The 11,607-nt window shown below is 41.9% G+C and overlaps 1 protein-coding gene across 1 annotated transcript in view; it reads left to right on the top strand.

Annotated features, from left to right (window-relative positions):
• Nucleotides 1-11,607, top strand: part of wipf2b (WAS/WASL interacting protein family, member 2b) — a 69,035-nt gene that overhangs the window by 44,870 nt on the left and 12,558 nt on the right. Inside the window, exons 3-7 of the mRNA XM_028818594.2 lie at nt 73-205; nt 5,174-5,317; nt 5,426-6,112; nt 9,668-9,868; nt 11,228-11,329. Of these exons, the coding sequence (XP_028674427.1) occupies nt 73-205; nt 5,174-5,317; nt 5,426-6,112; nt 9,668-9,868; nt 11,228-11,329 (1,267 nt within the window). The remainder of the gene's footprint in view (nt 1-72; nt 206-5,173; nt 5,318-5,425; nt 6,113-9,667; nt 9,869-11,227; nt 11,330-11,607) is intronic.

The raw sequence follows: 11,607 nt of genomic DNA on the forward strand, positions 1-11,607 counted from the left end.
TGGCAGTCCAAGGTATCATTTATAAGGAAGTCCTGTGCTCCTCTTCATTATTTGTGTTTTTTTGTGTCTCAGGCCAATACCGAACCTCCAAGGCTGACTCGCGATGAACAGAAGGGGCGAGGAGCATTGCTGAATGATATCTGTAAAGGGGCCAAGTTAAAGAAGGCGACAGCCGTCAATGACCGAAGTGCACCTGTTCTAGAAAGTGAGCAACAATTCATTTTGCTTTTCTACATTGTAATGTGGAGTCTTTTTATTTTCTTGTAACTTAACATTACATATTTGGGAAATGGTAGTGATGATTAAAAGGTTAATTTTCAAGTGAAATTTGTATATACAGTGTTAAGTCCTGCAGTCTCACTGTTCCAGACACCTATATTCAGTTCTGAGCCCAGTCACACTTTTTTTGCACATTTTTGCCTTTCTCCTGGTGCTTTTATTTTCTAAAACGGTCCAAAAACGTACACATGTAAGTAACTGAGGACACTAAATTGGTTTGTAGAGGAATTTTGGCGTACTATGTACAGTATGTTCAAGAGACATTACTACTACTACTAGGGATATGGTTTTCATTCTAACCCTTTTCTTAATTAGTGACCTGTTTTTATTGCTAATTCTTTTAATTCTTCTTTTGTAATTGACTTGTTTTTTTTTTTATATTTGTTACCCTGATTGTTCCTCTGAGTTGTTTCATTTCTTTCCTCAAATGGCACCCAAACAGAAATGAAGTGTGAAGTGAGTGAGCTAACAGAAGACCAACTAAGTCAGGGCCTCCAACTCCAACCAATTTCACTACCAAACAGTTGCTTAATTAGGCACAGAGTCTTCTTGTTAATTAAACTTGTTCTTTAATTCTATGGCTTGTCGCTGCTCTCATTGTGCAATAGCACACATTTCTGAAATTATTGATTTTCTCCTTTTTAAGAGCACTGATAAAATGTTTGTGGACCTGCGCAGATCAGCATTCCTGAGACCTTCACCTTTGTTTATTTTCAGATACTGTATGATTAACAGTGTTGGTCACATTTTGGTTCACTTTGCATCTCATGATTTTTGGCTGCTAATTAAGGAAAAAGAAACAAGGGGTCTGAATCTTCAAGAGCAAGTCAATGAAAATGAATTCAAAAGAAGTTAATTAGCAGCAAAAACAGGTCACTAATTAAGAAAAGGGTTAGAATGAAAACCTGCCGCCATTGTGGTCCTCCAGGACCGGATTTGGGAACTCCTGTTCTAGGCAATAGACTGGCATGTCATCTAGGGTTGCTTGTGCCTGGTGATACTTCAGATATATTTCTGAAACCTGGTATTGGTGAGAGTGGATTAAAAAAAAAAGGATAGATGCAATGGTGCATTCCACGCATCAGTTTCTCAGACACATTGAATTTTGTTGCAGCAGTGCAGTTACCAATTTCTTTTGCCACTTCAACAACTTTTAATTTAAAACCAGCTTTATATTTTCTTCTGATCAAACGCTCCATCGTAGACAAGAGAAGCCCTTACGATAAAGGTGTATGATGGTGTGAGATACAAAAAACACAAATCAGTGCAAACGTCGCTTCAGAATAGTTTGGGTATTACCGTTTGGTCACATAGGCACAATACATAGGAAAAAAAAGGCTGTGTGCTCCGTGGTGACTCTCTCAGGTGGGCATTAGCATATCATAATCTCTTGGACCAATACTGTGAGCTTTCCGCATTCGACTTATACAACTAACATTATAAAATACCAGAAATTATACAGTAAAATCAAGTCCCGATTTATCCTCGGGAGAACTTAAACACAGGTATATATGGTAAGTACTATAGGTTTTTGTCTGGTTTCATCTCACTCATCTCCGAGAACAGTCAAAAGATGTGTAAATTAGGATGATAGGCGTCTCAAAAATGACGTGGTATTAGTAACTGTGTGTATTTATGTGTGTGTGTGTGTGTGTGTGTGTGTCTTTGTGAATGGTAATGTATGTTTTGTTTTGGCGGAGTGATGGCTCTGAGGCTAGGGATCTGCCCTAGCAATCGGAAGGTTGCCGGTTCAAATCCCGTAAATGCCAATAGGGACTCTGCTCTGTTAGGCCCTTGAGCAAGGCCCTTAACCTGCAATTGCTGAGCGCTTTGTGTAGTGAGAAAAGCACTGCATAAAAGCGAAGAATTATTATTATTGTCTAAAGTTTCTCCCCACCTTGTGAATAGTGGAAAGAATAATCTGAAATAATCCACAAACTCATAATGATTAAAATAGCCTTAGGAAATGGACCAAGCAATTGATGTGGATCTTGCCTTTGTCTTCTCTGCATACAATTGAAAAGACTAATTTCTTCAGAGTTGTCTCGTTTGATTTATCCGTTCACATCCACAAGGTGTGGCAAATTTAGGTGAATAAATTGTGCTGTAAACCAGTTGTATTTCAGGGAATTTAAGTACAAAACTAATGTAGACTTTGTGTTTTTGTTTTTTTTTTATTTGGCCTTGCCTTTTTTAATTAAATTTTGTTATGTAGGCAACTGAGAAATTGATATGCATAGATTATGTCTGGAAAAAGAAGATACTTCTACCAAGATTTAAGTATAGCCATTCTCAAAGCAAGAGTTAGGACCTGAAAGATGGACAAAAATGGAACTGTTAATAAGAGGAGGATGAAGAGCATATTTTAAAAGTTAACTTCAGTGGATTTCAAAGCCTCAAAAAGTAAACCCTGATTTACAATGTCAGCTGAAGTTGTTAGCCAAGTTTTAGATGCACAGTGTTTTATGCTGATTATTTACTCATTTGTATGTATGTGTGTTGCCTTTCTCCACTTTGGTCCCCCCTCACAAAGAGGAATTGGATACTTTAGAAATAAGGCAGTAGATGAGGTCATAAAATGCAAAAGTCATCAATAAACGCCACTAAGGTCTCTTTACTTAGATTTCCTGTTTTAGGTTTTTATCTCTAGTTTTATTTGTCTTGTTGTATGCCTGGCCTGGTTTACGAGTGTTAAAATTGGGACTTTGGTTTGTCACAGGCTTGGAGAAGTGTTTGGTTTAGCACTTAATGCCCTGAATTGAAAGTCATATGGTTAAGAATTTGGCGCCTGTTAGTGTCTCCCCCATGTGACTCTTAACCCGTCTTTGCTCAAATTTAAAACATCTGTAAAGCAAGAATTGTGATATGGTTTGCTGTGAAGGGCTTAGTATAAACAAGTTAGACAGTGGATGCAAAATGTAACATTTATGTGCGTTTGGCGAATGAGTTAACTGATATGATAATTGGAGCATTTCACTTTTTTTTTATTTACATCATCCAAGAGTCAGTTATTACCTTTTTGTTTATTGAATATTTTTGTAACAAGTCATTTTCAAATGTAATTGTGATGGTAGAATGTAGTTCCATGTGTTAGTAGACCACATTATTTTACAGTGGAGTGGGCTGGTGGTGCCGGCTCAGAAACTTACATAGACAACAGATTCCACTTCAAGTGATGTAAAGATGGCATTGATTGATGTGTCCACTTCTAAACCCCTATGTCTGTATCAGTGAGGGCAGCTGCACTGTTCCTCAGTAATGAATTAGTTCAGACATGGATTAGCTGCGTGTTGATAACGTTGGTTCTTTATTGTAATAATCTGTAAATATAGGGTGAGTCAAAATTATGTTAACACTAATGGATTATTTTTATCTCGAACACACCTTTCCAGGTCAATGAATAGATTGTGGAGGACCATTGCCATGGCCTCCACACTCCCCTGATTTGACACCATATGATTTCTGGTTATGGGGTATGGCGAAGGAGCGTGTGTGTATAGCAGAAGAGTTTGTGATATCAATGACCTGAAGGACAGAATATGGATTGTGGTATCATCTAATTCCCTGGAAAATGTGTGTCCGGGCTTTAAATGGTACTGTTGCTCGTTTGTTTTTGTGTGTTGAACATGATGGCGACTTGGTTGATATATTCCTGTAAATCATCTTGCACATATGAAGTATGTTTTGTGAATTAATTGTTTCCGCCATTCAAATGTTAACATAATTTTGACTCGCCCTGTAATTAGTTCAGTCAATTCAGTCTTATGTATTGCTTACAATAATTGCGTTCTCCTATTTATTTCCAGACAAGTGACTTTTGTGTGTTCTGATGGTTAAGTTAGCCTAAGTAACAGAAGAATGTGTGGCAGTGTGTTGTGCGCGTGCGTTCTGCCCTGTCTGCTGTTACTCACTCCATTGCATTGGCCAACTTAGCGGCTGCCAGATGAGTAGAAGAGAAAAATACACAAAATATCCAAGTTTGAGCAACTGCTCTGAAGGTAAAATTGAAACAGTTGCACAGAACATTTTATTCATTTTGAGACGGAGGAGATCACAAATTCGTCAATACTTTTCAGATTTTTGAAATATCAGAACTTTAGGCAGTGTGATTTGTTTGAGATATCTGCAGGAAAACTGAACTGTCGTGAGAAGAAATTTATTTGAAAGATAAGAAGTGTGCCACATCTCAACAAAATTGGTCTACTGGGGTTGAGTTGTTTCATGTAGACCGACAGACGTGGGTTTTCATAGTAGGTTCTTCGCAACATTGGGCGGAGTGGTGGCTCTGAGGCTAAGGATCTGCGCTGGTATCCCGAAGGTTGCCGGTTCGAATCCCCATCACTGCCAAAAGGCCACTGCTCTGCTGGGCCCTTGAGCAAGGCCCTTAACCTGTAATTGCTCCAGGGGCGCTGTACAATGGCTGACCCTGCGCTCTGACCCCAAGGGGTATGCGAAAACTACCAAATTCCTAATACAAGAAATTGTATAAGGCGAAATAAAGAACAAACAAACAAACATTGTCTGCAGACACACCTAAAAAGTGCCTGCCCCAGTCGGGCACTGCTGTTTTTGTGCTTTTTCTTCCCTCCATAAGTAACCACCTGCGGTGTGTTGGCACCCTGCCCGGGATTGGTTCCCTGCCTTGTGCCCTGTGTTGGCTGGGATTGGCTCCAGCAGACCCCCGTGACCCTGTGCTTGGATTCAGCGGGTTGGAAAATGGATGGATGGATGGATAAGTAACCACATCACAAGTTTCTCTGTTGTCCCTGCTTTCTGTTTATCTAGGTTTAACGACTACTGGCCTGCATATAAACCATGGTCTGGTAAGTGAAGCTTGTTTCCTCTTAAGTGCTGTGAATAAACGACTTTGTCTGTGGCTTATCTTTTTGTACAGAGCCAAAAGGTGGTGGAGCAGGAGGAGGAGACAGAAGTGCTGGTGGAGGGGGTGGCAGTAGCAATTATGGCTCTAGTTCTGGGGGCCTACAGCCAATGGGAGGCCTCTTTTCAGGTGGAGTGCCCAAACTACGATCTGTGTCAGGTAAGAAACAGTTGAGTGATCTTTTGATCTTTTTATACCAGACACAGAGTTACAAGTGAAGACTTACTATTTTTACATCCTTGACTCTGAATGTTTTTGCTTTTCCAGATGGAAAACCTGCTTTGGTTCCCCCTAGCTCCAGAGCAGCGGCCCCAAAACCACCTGTCTTGTCCTCTTCAAGCTCCAGCAGTCGAGCCTACAATGATGCGGACTCCAATTCAAGCCGGGGTTCTCCTCCTGAACTTCCTCGTTCTCACAGACCATCCTTACCAGATCTGTCTCGACCAAACAGTGCTGCCAGCTCTTCTGGAGGAATGAAACATAGCTCATCTGCTCCACCACCCCCTCCCCCAGCTAATCGACGTGCAAATGCTCCCCCAGTCCCACCAGCAAGCAGCAAGGGACCATCCTACAATCATGAAAAGCCATTGCCGCCAACTCCGGGTCAGAGGGGCCCATCAGTCCGTGATGGTCCTCCAGCTCCCCCGCCACCAATTAAACCCCCTCCTTCTCCTCTCAACTCTGCTAGGCCAAACCCAACAGGAAGCAGCAGTTCATCACTGGCACCCCCGCCTCCACCATATCGACAGCCTCCCACTGCCCCCAATGGTCCTTCCAGCCCCATCAACGAGGCAGCACCTGAACTTCCAAAAAGAAACAACTCGCTACACAGAAAAGCTCCTGGCAGTGGGTCGACACCAGTGCCCGTACGTGCCCATGCCCCTCCTCCTCCTCCTTCTCCACAAGGGGCTAGGCCGCCTCCCCCTGCTAGAGATCCCCCAGGTCGAAATCCAGGTAAGGCACCATTTAAATCAGCTGTTGTCTTTGCCATTGCTACAAATGAGAATCTGGGGATCACTAGTCTTCCTTTTAATATGCCTGCATAGTTCTCTGCCCTGGTCCACACTAACATTGATAAATTGTAAAACGCATTTTATTTTTTTAAATGTGTTTTGGCTTTTAGTCCATGCTGAAATGACCACCAAAAATGTATCCTTTTGGAAACAATATTTAAAAAACGTGAATCTGAAAACACCAGGGGCCTCATGTACAGCGTCACGCGTAGAATTCACACTAAAACATGGCGAACGGACAAAAGCAGAAATGTGCGTATGCACAAAATAATCCAGATGCACAAAACTGTGCATAAGCCAACTTCCACTACATAAATCCTGGTCAGCATGAAAATTAACACACGTGCCTGCTGCCCCACCCCGACTCCTCCCAGAATTTCACATATTTTAATATGCAGATCAGTATAAATAGCCCATTCTGTTTGGTGTTCGGTTAAAAGACAATGGCAAAAGCACATGAAAAAGAAGAATTTCAGAAAAATGCAAAGTGGAGGCAAGGAAAAACATACTATTTGTTGGCTTATGCAGTGGTATAAGCAACAAAAACGTGGCAGACACACTCGAAAGTTCAAGTTGCACAGTGCCCAAAATAAAAAAGACTTGTTCAGATATCACAGTCGACATGAAAAGGTGAGTCGCAGCCAGCCATCTGTTTTATTCTGTTTCAAAAAATATTAGGAACGCTTACGCCTGTGCCGATGACACAATGGTGCTGCTGTGCAGAGCACATCTTCAGGCACTGGCTGTACACACACCTCTGCCTCGGAAACTGCTGGGAGGCCATCTGGCTATGTGCTGACGGACTGTTCTGTAGTCATAAAATGCAATAATGGATGATGTAAGAGATGTTGCCAATGGACTAAGGAATATAAGGGCTGGACTATGTGATAATTGACCACAATTAATTGGTTAAAAAATAAATGCTGCATCTGATTACCTATTTTTTTATATTCTGCTAATTACATTCAAATGAAATTGTAACGCTGTCCAATTTGGCTGATCATTTGGTGGGTCAGGTTCAGGTTCATCATAGTGCCATCTCTTCAGGTACATGCCTGCACAGTGCAACACAGTTTCTGTGGACTATAGAGCAGCACATTAATAGAGTGGAAATGCATTTTATTTACATAAGCAAATTAATTCTCGGAAGGTGCCTTTATAGTGTAGCGACAGCACCAAGTGCGGCAACTATTCTCTGCTCTTTACATGGCTATTTGAGGTGACTCTCTATCAGTTTAAAAGAACTGATTGTCTTTTGCCGCACTCGTTGGAAAAAAGCACCTGCGACTGTGTGGAGCTAGCGCTTTCATAGGCACTCCTGCTATAGATGGTGTAATGCCAGCTCATTCTTTCAGTGTTTTGTCCCTGGCTGTTGCAGTAGCAATATGCATGCAGCTGACCACATCGATTACATTTGGGAAAACTGGACGTTGTTGCGAATTGCGCTTTGATGTTTCACAGTTCAAACACAGTGTAAGGAATTCCGACAAGCGGAAAGTACCATCCCATACAACTGGCATGGCGTGTGAAATAACTGATCGGTCAGCAAGTTCTTGTTGAAAAGCTCCTGTGGTTGAAAACCCGAGAGTGGACAGAACTTTCAGTGGAGTAGGTAGAGCACAATTCCTCAAACTCTGCCTTTGTAAAGCGTGCACCAGTTCAGCACACAGCTCTAAGAGGATAGCTCTTGGAAATCGAAATCGACTTAGAATCCAGTCATCATTATCATCATCATCATCATCTATAAATACGCAGTCTCTTCCAATTCTTCAATTTGCGATGTCTTCTAACAATGCTAAAGCAGCTATGGTATTTGGAATAGTCTGGCCATTCCATGCACCATTATATTGTTACAGAGTGATTACAGTCAATTGAATTAAATTTGTAAATGATATGCAATTAATTTTGGTGTATTTGATTCAAATATTAAAAAGAAAGGTAAATGTCACAGAAACGGTAGCACTGCTTTGACACATGGTGCTGCCAGTTTGCGAAACTGACCACAAACTGTGTACGAGAGGAAGAGGGCTACCGTGAAAATGTGCATAGCTTTACAGCAAGTTTAGTTTTTAGACATCTCAAAGTGTGCGAGGAAATGGGTGAACACAACATTTTATACATGAGGCCCCAGGTCTCACTCAGCAATGATGGGACTCCGTAAGCAAAGGACCTGCTTGACTGATAAATCATGCATGAGCAAAATAGGCAAGATTTATGTGTTTTTTGGAATTTCATTATGGATGACAAACTTTAGGGGCGGCGTGGTGGCGCAGTGGGTAGCGCTGCTGCCTCGCAGTTGAGAGATCTGGGGACCTGGGTTTGCTTCCCGGGTCCTCCCTGTGTGGAGTTTGCATGTTCTCCCCGTGTCTGCGTGGGTTTCCTCCCACAGTCCAAAGACATGCAGGTTAGGTGGATTGGCGATTCTAAATTGGCCCTAGTGTGTGCTTGGTGTGTGGGTGTGTTTGTGTGTGTCCTGCGGTGGGTTGGCACCCTGCCCAGGATTGGTTCCTGCCTTGTGCCCTGTGTTGGCTGGGATTGGCTCCAGCAGACCCCCGTGACCCTGTGTTCAGATTCAGCGGGTTGGTAAATGGATGGATGGATGGATGACAAACTTTAGAAAACAATCTGAAAATGCTAGTGTGGATGGAAGATCTTCAAAAACGAAAAAGTGCTTTCCAGTTTATCAGGGTTAGTGTGAACTAAGCCTTAGAAACCGTTTACATCCCACTTCTCTTCAGCCTCCTTGTTATCGCCATAGGTTCACAGGGCTTTGCCTTGAAGTGGCACTGCTTGACTCCATATTCAAAGTGATTGAAGTCTAGGTTCTGACCTAAGAGCACAGTAGGGGTCATGCTGCTCAACACTTGTCAGTTCTAAGGGCTCAAAACTTGGGTGTCCATTGAACACTGCTGGATATGCTCCTGCTTGCTATTTCGCAGCATGGCCGTTTTAGATATCTAGATAGATAGATACTTTATTAATTCCAAGGGGAAATTCACATACTCCAGCAGCAGCATACTGATACAAAAAACAATATTAAAGAGTAGTAGAAATGCAGGTAAAAACAGACAATAACTTTGTATAATGTTAACGTTTACCCCCGCCCCATGTGGAATTGAAGAGTCACATAGTTCGGGGGAGGAACGATCTCCTCAGTCTGTCAGTGGAGCAGGACGGTGACAGCAGTCTGTCGCTGAAGCTGCTCCTCTGTCTGGAGATGATACTGTTTAGTGGATGCAGTGGATTCTCCATAATTGATAGGAGCCTGCTGAGTGCCCATCGCTCTACCACAGTCAGTCTATCAGTCTCTCTCATAAGCTCCAAGTGTTTGACTGCATCTGCAAAGAACAGCTTTAGCCCATTGCTCGTCTACTGAAAAAGTACAAATGTGCTCCATTGAAAAGGTGGCCACTTTTTCTCTTGACTCCCGTTGTCTATTGTAGATATTCAATGCAAACTGGTTGATTTATTCTTTTCCTTCAATTTTCTCTTTTAGCTCCTCCAGCTCCGCCTCCATCCGTGCGCAGCTCAGGCCGAGAGGCGCCTCCACCACCACCACCACCCTACCGGATGCATGCAACTTCAGAAGCTCCCAGTCGAGGGAAGCCTCCTCCTCCTCCATCTCGCAACCCTGCTGGACCTCCTCCCCCTCCACCAATCCGAAATGGCCACACCACAGTCTCCAAAACATACATAGGTAGGTGAGACAAATAAGCCCTGAGCTAGTGCTGGGAGGTATACCGGTTCATACCGAAAACCGTTTTTTATTTTTGTTATGATATGTATTTTTCTTGTACCGCAATACCGGTTTAAACAGCCTAAACATCGTTCGGAATGTGGCACAGCGGGAAACTGTTTAAGGGGGGACTTTTTTCACTGCTACACCGCTAAACATGCATGCAATGGAGTAAATGCGTTAGTGGACGTATTGAGCGGTGAAATTTGACAGAGAACATTCCAAAACTGTAGCTGTAGCAGACGATAAAGTTGAACATGATGACACAGAAGAACTTTTGCCGAATAAAGGATCCACATCTGTTGTCTGGAGATTTTGGTTTTAAAAGGTTGGATGTGGACCAAACAACTATCTACTGCAAATGCTGTTGAGCTAAAGTTGTCACTGGAGGCGGTAACACGAGCAATTTGCTGCACCCCCTTAGCCGCAAACATGCTTTGGAGTACCATGAATGTATGGAACTAAGATTGGCACCCTCTACGTCCTCAGGTAAAACTGAAAAAGCTAGAAGACACTCAAGTCAGACGTCACTTGTAGACTCATTTGCTAGAGGACTGCCTACAACAAAAAAAGCAAGCGGTAGATCGAGATAACCAACACCATTACAATCCATATAGCTAACATGTTGGTGGACAGAGATTGTTAACATTAACAGAAAGTGTAGTTGGTTTACAAAAAATATTTACTCTTTATTCCTTTTCTAAGACATGTTCAGTGCAGTACAACTTTTGTTCAATAAAATGGTTCTATATTTTGACTGCAACTGTAATGCAATGTGATTCCTTCTCTTCATTAGTGCCACCCCCTTGAAAACTATCATGTTATGGGGCTATGCAAACCTGTATTAATACTTGTGTGCACATTAAAATGTTTTTTTGTACAATGTACAATTCTTATGACAGTGAAATAGGTTATTCTTAGCCAGTCTACTGCAGTAATTGCAGTGGAAAATGTGGTTAACATCCACTCATGCATGGGGGAAAAAAATACCGTATAATTTTGAAAAATACTGTGATAAATTTTGGTCATACCGCCCAGCCCTACCCTGAGCTTCTCAGCAACCATGGCATTTGTCTTCTCCCTTGAGTTTAAAAGCCTCACTCAGGAAACACTAGCGCAAGATTACAGCAAATAAAGGTTGAAGAACTTCGTTAGTAATTTCAGAATCCTTTTGCTTTCCTTTTATTTCTGTTTAGTTAAAGTGAATGTGCATGTTAGATACTTCAAGCTAAAAAAATGTGAAATAGATTATTAGAATTGTGCATTGATAGACATACTTCACAGACCTTTGTTCAACTCTTTCTCTGATGTTATCTGCAGATGACTTTGAATCAAAATATTCCTTCCATCCCTTGGAAGACTTCCCACCACCAGAAGAATACAAGAACTTTGCAAAGACCTACCCCAGCAAGACCAATAGAGGTGGGTATTTAATTCTTGTTAGATGACAGGACATTGACCAGAATCATTGACTTGTGCGTCTTGATCTCCTATATGACAATACACTGTAGTGATCTGCATACATTACAAATGCTTCTGTCACGACTGATATTAGAAGAATACTGCTGTGCATAATATAAGAGATGAAGGTGTAAATCGGTCAACCCTCACCCCTGAGCCATGTTTCTTTGTTAGATGTCATTGCTTCAGTCAGGCCACACTGTGAAATTTTCTGAGTTTCCGATACAGTGATCCACTGT

Source organism: Erpetoichthys calabaricus, chromosome 14, assembly GCF_900747795.2.
Source record: "Erpetoichthys calabaricus chromosome 14, fErpCal1.3, whole genome shotgun sequence".
Taxonomy (NCBI): Eukaryota; Metazoa; Chordata; class Cladistia; order Polypteriformes; family Polypteridae; genus Erpetoichthys; species Erpetoichthys calabaricus.